The 19,176-nt window shown below is 35.9% G+C and overlaps 1 protein-coding gene across 2 annotated transcripts; it reads left to right on the top strand.

Moving 5' to 3' along the window:
- The first annotated feature begins 1,462 nt into the window (after positions 1-1,462).
- Positions 1,463-18,541, top strand: CXCR5 (C-X-C motif chemokine receptor 5). 2 transcript variants are annotated; one of them, XM_072427257.1, is made up of 3 exons: positions 1,463-2,219; positions 5,854-5,895; positions 12,958-18,541. In XM_072427257.1, exons 1-3 carry the CDS (start codon positions 2,154-2,156, stop codon positions 14,011-14,013), a joined length of 1,164 nt encoding a protein of 387 aa, XP_072283358.1. In that variant the 5' UTR covers positions 1,463-2,153; the 3' UTR covers positions 14,014-18,541. The 2 variants fall into 2 exon arrangements, with proteins under 2 accessions (XP_072283358.1, XP_072283359.1); XM_072427258.1 differs by lacking the exons at positions 1,463-2,219; positions 5,854-5,895 and adding an exon at positions 10,640-10,706.
- Positions 18,542-19,176: the final 635 nt, after the last annotated feature.

The following is a 19,176-nucleotide window of genomic DNA, read 5'->3' as shown; positions in this document are numbered from 1 at the left end:
GCCAGAACTCCATGGAAATAAAAGTAATATCTGCCAGCACACCCAACCCATAGCACCCCAGGTCCTGTCTGGTTGAGGCTTCCTCCCTGAGCAGGTTCTGGGCCCACCCAACTGTCCCTTTTTATTTAAGGGCCTGAGACACTACAACAATTACTTACAAATCTGCAACCATGGCTTGCAATACTACCTGTGGCTACTTTTTGAGTACCCTTCCCATCTGTCTAAGGGGACCAGAAGCCAAAATATATTGGGGTGATATAATTCCCCTATCAACCAACATATTTTTTTTTAATAAATAAAGAAAAGCTATTACTATAACTGTTGACAAGAAACATTGTAGCTAGGAATGGTCTTTAATTTGTTGCTGATTTACGGGACAGTTAAATTCATGTCTATAGCATACTGCAAAACTAAGGTAACGTACACACGTGCAGTAATTGTTGTTAGAAAATGAACGAATATTGACCAATCAACGATTATTCACAATTATTTTGAACAATCGTATAGTGTACGATTCTGTACATGCGGAAACGTTACGATCATATATAATCCACCAATATTGTACACACACTAGATAGGATCGTTTGAACGATGCAGGAAGTGACATGTACAGGAGAAAGTGTATCACAGAACCATCCACGATCACTGAACAACCATACACACAATAGATGGCAAACGATCGCCGCCCAATCAGATTCTCCGTCATTGATCAGCATTGTTGTCGCTTCCAACGATAATAATTGCAGGTGTGTACATAGCCCAACAGCATTATCTCTCATTATCAAGTCCAACTAACCTTAAAAAAACTGTTGAAGCCAAATCCTAAGTGCAATCAGGCTGATAAATAAATACAGTGAATAGAAGCAACATGGTGGAAAGTTTTTCCATTGTTGACTGAGACTGCCCAGCTTTATGGAACAACTGATTTTTTTTCTTGATCCTTCAAAGTTCTGAAACTTTGTATAATTAAAAAAGATTGTCAACACCTTACCTTGAATAGAAGCCTCAACCATGAATTGGATGCGCTGCCTGGGTCCCAAGAGCTTCTGCATTATTATCACCGGGCTTTCCAGTCATTGTGGGCTAGAATGAAACTATTCCTCTTGGTGATGTTTTCCTTTTGTATATAGAAGTTATTTAGCCTCTTATAGAGTGTTTATTGATAATATTTTGTGCCTATTGAAATTAATTTTGAATAATTCTCCTAAATCAATATTTAATCACTAAATGAAGTCATTCATTGCTTTTATAATTGTGCCTTACTCTCACATACCCTAAATAAAACAATGGGCCAAATGTGTTTACACTGCAGTACAGCTATTTTCTCTCATCTTTGAATCCAATATTACAGTGCATTACAGTGGAAACAAGTACAGTGTGTCTACATGAGTAGGGGCAGAACTTGTAGTGGCAGTAGGTAGGTGGTGAGCAATTGTAGAACCTCCATCTGTTACCAGGAAACTGAAAGGCACGAGAGGTCCTAGCTCTGTGAACAGGTTTACAGTTGCACAATAAACGTGAAAAGTTCAGTTCCAAACATAATACTTATTTTACTTTTACCTTCAATTCTGGGTTTAGTTGAGATTTAGAAACCAATGGATCTATCACCTGGATCAAAACCTAGTAAAACGTAACAGAGCAGATTAGGAAGAACAATAAATACATTTGTAACCGGACTGCATCATGCACATAATTATGATCATAGTTCAGTGCAAGATCTTCACCCAACTGTTATCCAAAAGGTGAGTCGTCTCCAGATAATATGCCAATTATAAGAACAATATTATATTGCCAAATGTAAATCTTTAGGAGGTACATTTATTTGAACATCACATGAGCTACAATTGGCAATATTTGTTGTCATATAACACACTGCAAAGATAAAAAAAAGTGGGTAAAAGGAAAAAGTTGTATCAAATAAAGGATGACCTAAACAGATTCTGAAAAATGAGTTCTGTTTCATTCAGGATGTTGGTGAATGTTAAACACGGTTTGTTCCTTTCTTTGTAAGAAATTCACAGAAGATTTTATCTTTGCAGCTACCTGATTTGCCTACAGGAGTGGCTGATTATCAGCAAGCTGTGAGTTTTTTTTATGTATTGTATTTTGGAGGCAGGTGTAGTCAGTGGCATCTGTGAATCTATGTCCATGCTATGTCCTTTCCAATAGATCTGTTGGAAATGTCAAACGATGGTGAACTTCTCGTCTATGAAATAGAAGTAAGTTATATTTCTCAAACATTTTTAAAATGTATTTTGACCTTTTTTATAATAACAAATTTGGGTTTCAGTCATATTATGATACTTTCTCTGTGGTGCTAAATCAGATTAGTTGCTTGTTTTGATAGTGAGATCCTGACCCAGCTTCTTAGTATTATCTGGAAGAAGTTGCTGTCCAAGTCTGCACCCTCAAAGGAGTGTCACAAATTACTCTTTGGTGCCATGTGGGAGTCCAAGAAAGCTTCTTGGAGTTGAACAGATGTGTAGTGGAGGGTGGTTGGAAAGAGATGCAGTTACAGATGAAAGGCAAAATAAAGCAAGACAATGGTGTGCACAGCCAGCCAGGCAAGGGTGTAAGCTAAGTGTTGCTAAGAACTTATAATAATATTGAGAGAAGCCAGCCTATGGACATTTTACTGACTAATGGCCAGCTATAAAGTAGTTAACAGGGTCTCAAATACCATGTCATTAAATGGTATCCCTTATAGGGCTCGTGTTTCAAGAATATTGAACAAATTATTGGGAAGCCTGTTGTACTACAGAATGATCTATGGGAAGCACAGAGTCATTGGAAAGGTAAACTACCACCATTGATTTTACTTTATATTTGCTTTATTTTATTGAGAAACATAGCTGGTGATAGATCAACAATTTACAGATGGAATATTGTACCCCTTTGAAATGCAAGGGATCAATTGAATTATTATCTGGCTTGAACCATTAAAGGTAAAGTGGTTTCAAATTCAGTATCTGGCATTTCACAAGGAATGTAGCAATTGGGGACCAATATTATAGATGCATAACTCAATATGTGAACTAGGGCTGAGCATTAATTGGAAATTATCTCATTGTTCTTTTAGACCATACATTTATTACAAAATGCATATATTATGCATGCAAAGCCATATATCTAAATCTAAACCTAACAAATCAAACATAAATAAAATAAAAATGTAAACTAACATACAATATATTACAGCTTGTCAGTACTTAGCAAATGTAAGATTCTAAAATCCTGCTTAGTCAATCTAATCTTTCTTTTGTAAACTGTTATTCCCAGCAATCCACCAAGTACATAAATAAAGACATAAATGTTTGAATTCCAGTCTTTGTGATAACCATGGCTCCTTCTGTACATACAGTAGAAAAATAAGCTTAGGAATAAATAAAGCACAGGAAATGTGTTATTCACAGAATTAGGTTAAAATTAAAACCTTAACCTAACAACATTTTAATTTTGTATTTAAATACACTAAATAGTTTTGTTTCCTATTTTTTAAAAAGACTTATATCGTGGAGGTGGAAGGAGTACTGAGCAGGGCAACTAAGAATTTAATTTATAGGAAACATATTAAAATTAATGTATTTAACTTTGAGTGGAGGCAGTAAAAAAGGCTGAAAACAAATGTCATATTTACCAAATAGTTACTAATGTAACTTACTTTTTGCAATGCAAACAACCGTAGTAAAAAGTTAAAGAGTTTTTTTTTAACTAAGGATGTTAAACTAGAAATAAGATTCCCATAAAGTTTTGGTAAATAAATTCTTATTGAGCAAATAGAATATTCCTGTTTTTTTTTTTTTTTTGCTCCAGTGGGGTTCCTAATGTAAATATGTAGTCATGGACAGCAACTGTAAATTTTGATTGGTTAGCATACACAATCAGGTGTGCAAAGCCTCCTTTTATTCTAGATCACCCCAAGATTCTAAATTTTCCAATATGCAAATACTGACTTTAGGAGGTCAGTGCTTGAGCCCACCCCTTTCTTCTACTTTTCCCACCTTTTGGTTGGCTACGAAGGCTGCTCTTTACATTGTTGGACCTTTAGTGAGGAGCAAGAGTCAGGACCGGGTGGCAGATCTATAGATGAGGTAAGCATTCAGAAATTAGAGCGTCCCAGGATCAAAGGATCCCAATAACTCTAGATTATAAGGTAGACCATGTGTAGGCACCTGGTGTCTCAGACTGTGTACTAAGCTGATATATTGGTAAATGTATGTTGTTTGAATGTATCGTTTATTTGAAAAACCAAAGGCAGTAACAAAAAGAATCTCAGTGACAAATGAGCCAATCTGCTTACTAAACATGTTTCTTTTTATATGGGGTTTTAATAAAACATTACACACCAATCGTCCTCATGTCTTCAGCAACATACGGGATAGATTAGCAATAAGTGACTCCCATTAAATGATCTCTCAAACTGATATTTAACTCGCTTTGTGCAGATTTAGACGTACACGATCTTGATTGATTCTTTCCGAATTTGTTAGGTGACTTAATTTCACTCCCCTGCTCCATAAAATGAACTTGATTCTGTACACCCAAACCATTACACACCTGTGCCATGTGCACACTCCTACACCTAGAAGTATGGGCTTACTTTCTGTTCTCTATTTTTTACAAGAATGATAGTGCAGACAAAGTGGGGATTTCCTGTGTTGTCATTCATAAATATCTTCCTTAACCAGTAGAAAGTATAGTAACTTTCCAACAGAAAGTATTGGTGTTACTGCACTTTGGTGTAATATCTTTGAGAAAAAGAGATTTCATTATGAGTGAGAGTAGTGCAATCCCATCTCTTATATAATATACAAGAGTAAAATGCTGCTGGAAAAGCTCAGCAGTTTTCGGTCACCCTCATAGCATTGTCGCTCGTGTACTTCTGCATAACTGTAAAAAGGGGTGATAGAAAAATGGAAAATGGCATCAAATCCAATAATTTTTTATAATTTTATACTTTTAGGCATACCATTTTCTCAAGTGTAATATTTTAAAATTGTCTTAACGTTTATTACAATGAAAATGAGTAGTTGTCCCCACCATAAAATGTTGTGGATTGATAAATGAACGTTAAATGTCCATATGTATCATAACATAAGTGGTGATTGTCACCAGTACCAACACGTTTCGCAGCAACAACTGCTTCCTCACAAGGGGAGGAATCTAACAGCAGGTCAACACTTTTTCTTTAAAAAAGAAATTAATACATATTATTGATTATAATGAACATATTCATTTTATTCAATATAATGTGTCAACTCATTTTTAAAAATTGTTGATCTGCTACCTGACACCTTCCCTGCAAAACGTGTTAAGAACTCGATGGAGACAATCCCCACTCATAATATGATTCATGTGATCTTGTTGTAAAAAAATGCTCAAATCAAATGACTGGACAACAAACTGTTGTATAATTAGTTTGTGAGTTAGTGATTCTGATTTCCTAAAGCTCTCCAAGACTATACATGATAGACTATCATTGGAAAACCTAGGTGATCAAGCAAACCTGTAATTGATTTTTTTAAAATTATTTGCTATTAGCTGGCAAATATTTTTAACCCCCAGCCAGATATATTCCAGGTTTGCTGGATCTCCCAGGTTCTCCCAAGGTGTGTTCATAAAAAGTAATTATGATTTCCTTAGCGATAAGTTGCTTAAAAGGAATTAAAAAAGGATTGCTGTGAAGAATTTATCGATCGGACATGGCCCTTCAGATAAGTGGCTCTTTAATGTAGTGTGTTTTCAGTAAGTTGATGTTTTATGCAACTTAGATGGAGATACATTTTTCTATAATAAACATTTGTAATAAGCTCGAATGTTCTTGTCTCTGACATATTTTTCTTCTTTTTTTAGGATATGCCTAAATTCAGTACAGATGATAATTATTCTGAATATGTAAGTATATATAGAGCAAACAATAACTGTGTCTATCTATGATATAAAAAAAAAACAAATGTTTCAACATCAGAAGGAGTCATTTCAGTTGTGCAGACACCATGTAGGACATTGATTAGGTAAAGATGTTCTGGTAAAGAACACAGATCTGTATTTCAGTTTCAACCAACAATGTTCATCTGTCTGAGGTGCTACTCCAGAGATGTATGTAGCAAATGAATGAGATAAATACAATCATAACTGCTAATCTCAAATACCTAACATGATGTAAAAAGCACATACAATGAGCTGTAATGTATAGATTTATATTTAGTAGAATAAAGACCTGAAGAACTAATATTGATTTCAGGTTAGTTCCTTAAGCTGTAAAGAACACTGGTCACTTCACTAAATACAGCTTTTCGGGGATAAAAGCTCAATGATATCTCTTAACTGATCAGGGTGGATTTTTTGGTGGTCCACAGAAAAATTTGCTATTTTTATTTTTTACTAACAAAAGTAATATTATAATAAACTCTTTTATTCTGAATGATAATTTTCACCTTTATATTGAACTAAATTCACGAACTGTACTATAGACGGAAAAACAAGGGCGGTGCAGCATGACATCAGTGTAGTTCAGGTTGCATGAGACAACCGTTGCTGAGCCGTACGCTTCAGTATTGTTTCCACCATTACAACAATCACCCCGCTCTGCGAATACCGATTCTCATCCAATTGTTTTATTTTATTTGTTTATTATGCTCTTTTAGGTATGACCCTAACTGTGTATTTTCTTTAACTGTTATATTTATTGGCATCAAATAGTTTGACTTTGATACCTATCATTTCTTGTTTGGTCTTAGATTCAAATGAAATAAACCCATAATGAGTGAGAACAAGCAAACAAATATTTTGCATTTCTTTAGTAATACCAAAGATTATGCAACTAATGATAGTAGTAACAATAGTAATACTTCACTTAACTGTGAGCTGATCAATAAATCAGAGCCTCCACAGTCCTTGTCAGGCACCATTAGGAAGATCAATATTTTACAAATGTTTTTTGCTTCTAAAAAAAATTCCTATTAATGGTCTGCACAAATTAAAATTAGTGGTCTGTCAGGTTTGAAAGGTTGACGACTGCTGCTTTGGGACACTTCTTCTTTCAAGGGGCCAATAGCCCTTTTAGTTAATCAGATATTGAACAGTAATCTAGAATTTAATCAATTCTGACAAAAGGCTAATGCAAGGAGTTGTTTGTCTCGGTGCTTATAAGCTTAAGTACTCCACTGTGCAACATCATTAGAAGAACTACTGCGCACCTAAAATTATACACAGGGCATATGACAGAAGCGATACTGCAGAGCAGAAACTTTCAAGGAAAGTTTGATGAATCGTCAAAACCTAGGATCTTGACCACAATCACATAGGAAGTCAGAACTTCCTAAAAATTATGCAGATAATAATTATGCCAACTAACATAATGTTTTATTATCTGACTACACTTTCTGTGCTGTTTCCATTGCACAATGTACTTTTTCAGGAAGCTTTTTGGTTGACTAGGGAGTTCAGTGTTTCTGTTTTCAAAGACACGGTCTAATATCAAACATACAACAGATCTGGTGTAAAACAATATGTACTGTTTCACATTATATTTTCAGCCAGTAACAAATTATTTAAAAAAGTGTTTCACTTTTAACAAAAACCACCACAAACACATTTAAATTCACACCATCTATAGAACCCTCAGTATTTTGTGAATTATTTTTCCTTGTATTGCAATATGGTTGTATGAATACAACATACTTAGAGGCCAATTCTTATGGCTTTTCTCTGTTTTTCCTATGTATTTATTCTTCAATACATGTTTTTGGTCATTACCATTCACATAACACATACAAAATTCAATTTCAAGAAAACTCATATTCTCCTATGGCCAATATCTACCAAAAACAAACAAATTTTCTAATGAATATTTTGGGACTAATTGGGGATGTGGGTAGGGTGGGGTTCAAGGAATGTAGATTCGTGGTTTTTAGGTGTTTTTGTGCACTGTGTTTTCAAACGCCTTAAACAATGCAGTGTGGTGCTTTGAAAAAAAGAAGCTTACAAATGACACTGGGGAGCAATTTTGAACACATTTTTTGTTGACTTCAATTTTTAAGCCTATTTACACTAAAATAGGTATGCTGATACTGAAAGTCCAGTTAGCCACTATCACGTCAGCTTTTTTCTCTACCGCTTATTTTAATCTTGGGCCCCTCATAAGGTGTGCAAACAGTGTGTCGAGGGTTTACGGATGTGGGCAAAGGGAACACGCGATAGCAAGAGCCAGGAGATCATTTCAGTGACTGTTACTTTTGTATAGTGAAAACTTCAGGATTTAACAAGAAAAATAAATGTAACATAGAGTATCCTGGTCTACTATCGGCTATACGCTCAGTGGCTTATTCAGATCCAATACCCGGTGCCAGTTTTCATTACACTACGCTTTCTTGAAGAACATGATTATGGTGATGAACTAGGTGACAACAATGATGAGGAGTTTGAAATTGAAGAGGACTCTGTTCGTAAGGGATTTGATCAGCATGAGTTAGGTGAATTGGCATGTGATTTGGGACTATTGAAGAAGGCTTCAGAACTCCTAACATCAAGACTGCGTAAGAAAAACTTACTTGAAAAAGTAAAAAAGGTATTGTACTTTCCAACGAGAGAAATTGAATTTCTGCAGTACTTTAGAACTGACAGTGGCTTTGTGTAGTGCCATAACATACCTGGTTTAATGGAGGAATTGGGAATTCCAATCCTTCACAATGGCAATATATTTGGGTCAGTTCCAATTGGCCATTCAGTTTCTCTTTGTGAAGATTATGCAGACATAAAGAGAGTCATTGAGTTGGTGCAATATCACCAACACAATTGGGTTGTCTGTGTTGACCTTAAAATGGTATGCTTCCTTCTTGGTCAGCAACATGGATACACCAAGTATCCCTGTTATCTGTGCATGTGGGACAGCAGAGCTCGTGAGAGGTATTGGGTGGAAAGGAATTGGCCTCCAAGATCTGCCCTAAAACCAGGTGATCCAAACATTCTACATGAGCCACTTGTTGATAGAAGGAATATTATATTCCCGCTTCTGCACATGAAACTGGGTCTGAAACTGAAGCAGTTTGTTAAAGCTTTGCCAATTTAAGGAGCCTGTTTCAAGTACCACATTTTGGCATTTCCTAGCCTGTCATTTGAAAAAATAAAGGCCGGTGTGTTTGATGGTCCACAGATTGAGCAGTTTATCAAAGATGAACATTTCATCAGGTCAATGTCAAGAGCCGAAAAGAATCTGTCAAAACCATTGTCAAGGACTTTCTTGGAAACACACAAGCAAATAATTACACAGAAATTGTCAGAATCTCCTGGTGAGGTACAAAATGCTCGGTTGCAATATGAGCATCAAGGTGCATTTTCTGCATAGCCATCTTTCTAACTTCCCGGAAAACCTTGGTGCAGTCAGTGATGAGCAAGGTAAACGATTCCACCAAGATTTGACGGTATCAGGGTAGATGGGATGTACATATGATGGCTGACTATTGTTGGAGCATCCAGAGGGAATATCCTAACACTGAACACTCCAGGAAAAGCTATAAATGTAAATTTTTTACCTTAACTGCTTACCCGATTAATTTTCAAATGTTTACTGTAAAAGAAATGTCATAGAGTAACAATAAATCCTTTGTATGAACAAAAGAAATTTAAATAAACAGTACATTCAAGTTATTATTTCATTATTTTTTCATTGTATGTAAAATTTGTATGTTTTTTTACAAAAATAGAGGGTACCCTGTATCATAAAAACTAGATGTGATAGCAAAAAACTGGGGTCATTTCTGGATTCACCACCCAAAAATGAGTAAAAAACAAGTGTAAGATCTAACTCGCCAAAAAATGCGTTCCCCAGTGAGCAACTACCCATTATGCATGTAGGGACTTTTTTTAATTGGACACCTTATTCTAGCTTTTAGATCTGTTGTGGCTTCTACTTTCACGGATTATTTAAGGTCTGTTACCGATTGTTTAAAGCATCAGGCAGGGCTTTATTGGAGAATGGGACAGGCGATATCTTTTCTGCAATAGGCATTCTTACCTGCCGGATTGCTGTCTTATCTGAAAAAATTGGCTCATCGTTGGTTGACAAATTATCCAGCATATCCCTGCTGCTGCTTTTGATACTTTATGTAAGTCAAGCTGACTGTAATAAAAAAAAACAAAAAACAATTACACATCCATCCATAGTGTTACTGAAGCTGTGAAAAATTATAGTGTTCTGTAAAACCACATACAGCCTAAAGGCATTCAAAGACACATTATAAGGACCCTCTTTCCACTGTTTAGTATTTAAGTAAAACATATTTTGCTTATTCATCTGGCTTTGACAATAGTTTGGTGTAAGCCAAAAATGGATTCAGAATTTAACAACAGGATTTTCCCCAATAGACTTTAATTGGATATTCTGCAGATTTCCTGAATTATTCTCTCTGCTCTCTACCAATTCTCTAAACCATTGTTTCTTTACCTTTCTAACAGAGGGGAACCCTTGAAATAACTTTGCGGTTTTCAGGGAACCCGTACTAAAATTACTATTTCACAGTACATTAGTGTGGTGGTGAATAGGAAGAATTTCTCTTACATTGCTTTTCAGTGCGAAGAATATTACCTTTATTGATAACCAAAAAAATCATGGGCAGCACGGGGGCCTTTGCAGCTCTTGGTCCCAGGTTCAAATCTCGGCCATGGAATTTGCAGGTTCTCCCTGCGTTTGGGTGGATTTCCTCCAGGTACTCCGGTTTCCTCTCACATTCTAAAGACATGCAATTAGGTTAATTGGCTTTCCCCTAAACAATTGACTGAGTTAAAGACATATGCCTATGATACTTTAAATTGTAAGCCCCTATGAGGGACTGTTAGTGACATGACTATGGACTTTGCTACATATTATGTTGGTGCTAAATTAATATTGTATAATAATAATAATAGTAATCATTGGTGTTTACCTAAACTGACCTGAGAGCCACAAACTGCTCATTACTTAAGCAACCCCCAGCAATCTCTGGAGGAACCTTAGTGTGGTTGACAAATACTGCTCTAAATTATCTGAGCTTTCAACTATGGAACATAAAGTATGTAGCAATGAATACATTACCAATCTCCTTAAAGTGTATGTCACAGCTAAATATTATCCATAAATATTTTAAGTAGAAATTTCAGGTACGTTTTTGGTATATGCAATAAAAATATCTGCAATAAGTGCATATTTCTCAATGTTTTATTCTTTTAAAGACCCTGCAAAGAAAACATCAATAGATGATCCACCAGAAATATTCTTTGCTTCCCTATTCCTCTTAGGAATTTTGCCTTTATTTCAAAAGGTCTATTTACCAGACCAAAAGAGACCACTGTTAGTGTTTACTATTATTTATAAAGTAGAAAACATTTTTAGTGATCTTTTGCTGCAACAACAGTATGAATGAATGCTGTACAGACAAAGCTGTTTGGTTCTATGAGGAGGGGAAGGGAAGGACGATCAGAAGGCGTCCTGCTGCTTCCTCCCCATTAGGAAACAACGGTGGTCATTCCTATCATTACATACATGGGACTGTTGTACAGATGCTAGAATATCAGCCTAGATAAATATAGCTATTCTCTTTGGGCCACAAAAATCAAGAATGTGTATATAGCTTTAGACGTAATACCCTTGGAGGATTCCAAAATGAAGGTTCAAAAAGTTGATTATCAGAAAAGTGGTTTGGAGGTGATATTTACACATACCAATCACTTTCCCTTATCCTTGTCATCAGTTTTTACTTACATAAGCTGCCCTTTAAATTACCCTAAATGAAGTTGTGCTGTTTTGCATTTAGTAGCACATCTATACTTATCAGTGCATGAAAAGCACTGATAGAACTTTCATTTTTAGTGATCATGTAAATATGTGTGAAGAGGCTGCCAACATGTGTGGGTGAATGGAAAGATACTGTACTCTGCAGCTGTAATGTGCAAATGAGCGGTTAAGATCTGTACTTCAAACAAAAGATATAAAGCGCTTACCAAAACTATGATTTGTGTCAGCAAAATAGAAAGTGTTTTTATACACATTTTACATGTTCTTAATCTCAAGTTTATTTTAAAACTAGATTTTTAACTGTGCAGGCTGCAATAGAGAATTTGCCCTGTAGGCCATACAGACATATGGGATTAATTTTGTGTCCTGCCCATAATTACCCAAAAAAAAAAAAATTCTGTTTTAGGTTAAAAGGGCTGCAAAATTGTACATGTGATGGCCAAACTTTGTAACTCTGCAGTACACACAGACAACATGCACATTATTGACTTTATGAAGAGTCAGTCATTTTTCCTATTCAGGGGCCAATGGTGGGTTCTACAAATAAATTGAGGTATGCAAAGTTAAATATTAGTTCGTAGGGGTGTACCTCTTCAAGAGAATCTGCCACATTGATTGTAATGCATCCGGACAGATTCTCCTTAAAGAGCCCTCAGAGCCATAGTTGTTGTTTTTTTCTTAGGCTCTGGATAGAATAGTAAATATTTTAGTTGAAAATATTTGTTCCTTGTGTATCATTAGGAAGATTTTTCTTTAACTTCCTGTCCTGCAGACACAAGTAAAAATAAGCAGAATGTCTCCAAAGTGAATAGAAAAGCTCTCTTAGCTGTTACTGTGTCCATATTTGAATATTTCTTTTACATCCAGGTTTAGTGACAACTGTACAATTTTGCATTTATCACTTTGAGACTCATTGACAAAAATTATTAGGAGCAGTGGGAATAATACAAACTTGGCAGAAGTTCTACATCCCTGGCTATATATGTAGGTTGAACAGAATAATCTTCTTGCATATTATTGATAGCATTAAGATATTTATAGTTTTTTGGTATTTTATTACAAGTTAAATTTTCAAATGTTTTTAGCAATTTTAACATGAAAACATGTATTCCACGTATGTGTTAACTATGCATATTGCTGCTGCAGTCATCAGTTTAATGCTTCTTTTTCTTTTGCATTATATACAGGTAGACACAACTTCACACTTTGGTGATGCCCTTGATGACTTCACTGGTTATACATGTAATTATACCTTGGAGGAAAACCAAAAAGAACTTTGGAAATTCCAGCAAATTTTTACTCCATTGCTTTATAGCATTGTATTTGTAATCGGCATTATGGGAAATGGCCTTGTGCTTTATATCCTTATGAGGCACCGTCGCTTACGCTCAAGCACAGATAATTTCCTGGTGCACTTGGCCATTGCAGATTTGCTGATGCTTTTTACATTCCCCTTTGGTGTGGCTGAAGCGTTGGTTGGATGGGTATTCGGAGATTACCTCTGTAAGATTGTGAGAGTTATCAGCCGTGTAAACTTCTACTGCAGCAGTCTTCTCCTGGGATGTATCAGTATTGACCGATACCTGGCTATTATCCATGCTATCAATGCCTTCAGGAATCGACGTGTCAAGACTGTACATATCCCATGCTTTGGCGTGTGGTGCATCTGCCTTCTTTTATCATTTCCAAACCTGTTTACATTGGGAACTTTTCAAGATGGGAATATTACTAGGTGTGGATATACCCAGACCTATTTTCCTACCAATAAATATTGGCAAGCTGGGAGATTCCTCAATCATTTGGTAGGCTTTTTAATTCCATTAATCCTCATGACCTTTTGCTATTGTCACATTATAGTCACCTTGTGCAGATCACCAAGACGAGAAAAAAAGAGAGCTGTTAGAGTGGCCATAGTGATCACCAGCGTCTTTTTCCTGTGCTGGACGCCATACAATGTAGTCATGTTTGTTGATACTTTGGATCGGCTAAACTTAATCAAACGTTGCATAAATGTCCAACAACTTCAGCTAGCACTTATAATTACAGAATTGTTGGGGTATTTTCACTGTTGTCTAAATCCTGTGCTTTATGCCTTTGTGGGAGTAAAGTTCCGAAATGATGCCATACATGTTTTGAAACATGTGGCATGCTTCAAAACAAAGATGATTAGCAAGTTCAATACACTTCAAAGGAAAGGAAGCGCAATAGAATCTGAAAGTGGGACAGTCATGTCCAGTTTCTAAGAAATGAAAAAAAAAAAACCTTTAAAGCATACAAATGTGTTAACAATAAAAATAAAATTGTAATCTAAAATCTACTATCCAAATACAGAGAGAAGCAAACAAGCTATACAGTTGGTTAGAAATTGGCAAACGTGTTAAATGAATGTTAGCATAATGCATTGCAATAATATGGTATTGAAATGCCCAGAATCTATTTATTAAAGGTAATTTCCAGGCATTTATATATAAACGTACAGGCACAAAAGATTAGAGGTGAGCATTGGGTATAAGTAAAATTAGTGATTCTGTCACTAATAGGTTGCTTCCAGGGACAGAAATGCTTGTCTGACATTAGTCTAACTCAGACAAGATGTAAGCAGAATTTTCATTTTAAATGGGAAGCTCCATTCACAAAAAACAGTGCAGGAAAGCAAAGGATTTGTAGTGGCATACACAAATACACATTTATAGAAATCTTATGTATGGCATTGTTTATAACTGAGCTCACCCTCAGTGTATCTGAATGTCATCTTGGTCTATCTATGTATATGATATGAGACTTGTTTATTTCAATAAAAGAAGAAGCAGGACACAGACCAGTGTCAATCAGCTGGGCTGTTGTGTGCTAACAAGACATACTGATTGGAGAATAAAAGGGACAGAGAATGGAATTATCTTTCAAGATACAATCACAGCCTTGGGACAGGGTTAAGATTTTATAGTATTAACTGCAGTAGAGAAAACCAAGCGGGCTGTACTGTCTGCCAGGGCTGAACATCACAATGTTAAGGAGAAAAAAAGCTGTATTCTAACTGCACTGCACCTGCACTTTTTCATATTGTATAAGCAGCACACATCTACTGGTACACTTAAAATGTTGTCCCATTGACTTTTGTTTTTGTAGACTTCATGCTAAGGTCTAGGAATTTTAGCTAAAGATAAAAGCAGCCCAGATGAGCCAACTGGAACGTCTGAAAAAATCTGCTGTTTGATGTCTAAAAAAATTACAAAAAGAATGGCCAGCCCAGGCAGTAGAGTTTACCTGCAATGTATCCATATATCCTAAATATATAAAATTTTTATTCATTTATATATAATTGACACAAGATCAGGTGTTAATGCTTTTAAAGAAGTTATCAATCAGAATTCACTGGAATGGAAAGGTGTTGATATTCTGTAGCTGTATGCTGCATAAATAACATACACAGTTGTCATTTGTAGCCATTTTTATGTTGAATATTATTATGAACCTGTTAATTCATTTGGGTAAAGATTGGGTTTTTTTCACCCTTGTGGTTAACCACTCCCAGGCAGCCAATTTTAGGTGTTAGGTGTGCAGGACTGTTCAATTACATTTGTCAGCATTTGCTGAAGAGGATAGAAGCGGCAGACCTCTATAACAGTGGTCGCCAACCTTTTGGAGCTCACGGACCACTAATTTCACGGACTCTGGACCGCGGGGGGAGCCGTATGTCACTCAAAGAGGAAGACACTTTCCCCAGAGTAATGTCATGATGCCAGAACCCACCCACTCTGAGCTCTGAGCCTGCGATGGGAGATTGGGTGGGTTGTGTCCAGAGACACAACTCGCCCACCACCCTGAGCCTGTGATTCATTGGGGGGACATGGTCCGCGGCTCTGGCCAGTGCGCCCCCCAGCAGGGGCACCAGCCAGAGCCACAGACCACCAATATGTTCTCACAGACCACCAGTTGGCGACCGCTGCTCTATAAGACTCCTCCACAATCAGACATCTGTACAGAAAAAGAAGTCAACTGCTCTAATTATTTTCAGTAATAACCAGGGGCGTTAGAGGGTGTTAGGGTGTTCCACTGTCAAAATCCACCCACCTGAGTTTAGATCTAAACTGCCTAAAGTAGACCCATCACCAAAAATTTCATTTTGGGTGATAGGATTATCTGCTCCCTTACATAACTTAAAAATTATATTTTTTAGTTTGTATTTTAAATACTTATATTAAGGTAATAAATTTCACATCCAGAGCCTCTGCATCTACAAGAAAGATTGATTGGTAATCCTGAAGCCTCCTGAGATATTTATGTCATAAATCCTATGAGGCTGCAGGATTTCACACCAGGCATTGGTAGGAATGCCCGATCTCATTCTGCACATACAGTATGTGAGATAAGGGGCCACATCATCAGTGGGTGTTTCACAAATGTAAATTACCATGCCATAATTTTGTGCATGAGCAAAATGAGATCAGGTGGTTCCATCAGAAATCTGTGTACAATCCAACAGCCTCTTGGATAATAACTAACTATAACATTTAAATAAGTATTTAGAAAAAAATACAAAAATTTAAAAACAAAATGTTTCACAATGTAAAGGAGAAACCAGTCTGCTCACTGAAAATAAAGTTATTGATAACAGATCTGCTTTACATGCTTGATAGCAAACATTACATCATAACTGTCATACTAATTTCTAGCAGTAATTCTGGTAAATCGTTAGTCATATGAGATAATACTGAGATTGGCAAAATGGCATTCCAATTCTATTAATACAAACATCACATCAAAATGTTTTTTTTGTTTAACTATATAGCGTGTCTTTGTTACTGTAATACATTATTACTCATATGTAAAGCAAACTGCAGGTGCCTTAGCAGCTGGCCACAGAAATCAGTTACATGGTGTCCAACTAGTGATCATTCAGCAATGGTCTTTTTTAGCCTTCTAACAACTGTCAAAATCACAGGTAATAATTAACTCTTTAAACATGTAAATAAACTGTAACTAATTTTTTTTTTATGGGACACTTTCTTACTTATTTTTGTACATAGGTCTAACTTTCTGGTAAAATAGCTTGAGAGGAGAAAATGACTCATCAGTATTTCTTTTTTAATATAGTTTGTTTACCGTATGTCTTGCTTTGAGTTTTGTATTGTGTAATAGTGTCACAAATATAAGCCAATCTGAATATATTACCAACAGGGTGATTTATACATTTTTTTTCATTTATAATAGCATTTTATATAGAAAATATTTGTAATCTGTTTTTAGTCCAGATCTGATTTGCATTATTGTAACTTTACATCAATGAAATTATAACACATATATTACTTTGTATCCTTTTTCACTCTTTAGCTGGAATTGTATAATATTCATTAGTAAAGGTTGATTTTTTTTCTCTTAACGGTCTGTTCATATATTTGTGGTACATGTGTGATAATGTTTGTTAATATTGTTCATTTGTTTGGGCTTCCTAATACATTGAAAAGTGAATTTCATGCATATGTGATGTGCAGGAACAAAAAGGCATTGGGAAAGGCATGTTGGGGTGTCATTCAGAATAAATGACTTCATGGTGCACCTATGGATGTGTAATGCAACTGTCTGAATATGGCCTGTGCGTGTGTTCAAATTTTTTTTAGCTTTGTATAAAGTAGGAAAATGTTAGCATGTCTGTGATTTCTATCAGTGACTCCACACAAAAGCACCCAAGGTAGCTTTAACCTCCTATGTGGATCTGAAATGTACAATGCTGTATAATATGTTGGCACTATATAAATACTGTTTTTTACAATATTATTAATAATATTTAGAAGATCTAAACATTTTCTAGTAAAACTATCCTTTTCAAAGCACTAGAACCTCTTAACGTAGCAGTTTGATCTTTGATTAACATGAGTCCAGAAAACCACATGGCCATTGTAATTGGCCTTGGTCTGATGCCAGTGTACCAGGATGCATGCCCTGGCAAAGCAGATCCGAGGCAATTTGCGATATGCTTGGCTGGTAAAGTCAGCAAGATGGAGTAGGTAGAATGCTGATGTGAAAGGGACTTCATAATCCATGTCCCCCTTTATATAAAACTAACATATTGAAATTCAATTGAATATACACTTTCGCAGGAAAAATGTATCATTTACATTGATTGCACTGTGGTATATTGTCAATCCTAAAATGGTATCTCAGTCCTTTATTGTGGCCGCCAAACTGAATCTCACATCTTCTTTTTATCACTCTCATAGCCAGCTCTCTGCACTTGAGTTCCCAGGCCCACCCGCTACCTCCGCTCTGATACCCTCCACCCTTTCCTGTTGGACTTTTTTTTAGAAATGTTATATTGGTTAAATGGATTGTTTATGAATATAATAGTGTTTAAAATGTATAATCTGCTGTTTATATGCATTTGCTGTAAAGGGTGACAGATTGCAAGTTTCCCCGCAGAGATGCGGCTCCCATCCAGTATTAAAGACTGCTAGTTATTACTGAACTCCTGGAAGTGGCGGTAGATCCAGAGCAAGGACATCACGGATATGGGTTTGTGCTCTGCCTAGGAACTTCCACTTCTCTCAGGACATGGGCAATAACAGAATCTATTATTAATTGGGAAATAACAGACTTACACACAAGTTACCATTCATTCAACTACAGTTGTATCATGAAGTGTCTTTTATCTACAAATATTTCAAATGTATCTGTGTTTTATTCTTACACTGTACTTTGTTTTACTTTACAGTATATTGTGGTATAATTATGTTCTTTTATGTTTTACCTATACACTTAATAAATTTGTTAAGATAAAAATGTGTGGGTATTAATTTTACTCTACCATATTATTGTCATGTTTTTCAGGTATATATAAAAAGATTTGTAGTTTAGCCACTAGAGAAAGCCATTTCATTCAACAAATTGAAATGTCACATCGCCAGCCAGGGACAACAACATACTATGACTATGACATCCCAAAAGAAGTGACAGTTCAGCTGGATATCACTGCAGTTATGTATGTGTCTATGTGAGAGACAGAAATCAGCTGTGCTTAGACAGAAAAGAAGATGCATGTTTTTTTTTTTTTTTTTGTATAATAACATTTTCTTCAATGCAGAATATAAGTGAAAGATATCCTTAGAATTAGAAACAAAATTCTTGGAAATTAAAATAAAAGAAGGTTAGGTACCTGGCCCAGTTAGGTTATATAAGATACAACTTATCTCCATGTTTATTAAAAAAATCTGCTAATTTGCTCAAAAAGGTGATGTCTCTCACTGCAATACTTACCTTCAATCCAGCACTGTCTGCAGCAAAACATACTCCAAAAGATGGTGCATTTCTAGTCCACATCATTCCGTTTTCTTCTTGTGAGCCAAGACTGTCATGGACACAACTCTAGGGAATGCATTATCACATCAGCCTTGGCTCTTAATACTATTGTG

The sequence above is a fragment of the Pyxicephalus adspersus genome, chromosome 11, assembly GCF_032062135.1.
Source record: "Pyxicephalus adspersus chromosome 11, UCB_Pads_2.0, whole genome shotgun sequence".
NCBI lineage: Eukaryota > Metazoa > Chordata > Amphibia > Anura > Pyxicephalidae > Pyxicephalus > Pyxicephalus adspersus.
Note: the sequence above shows the minus strand (reverse complement) of the source record. Positions and strands in the feature narration are given on the sequence as shown.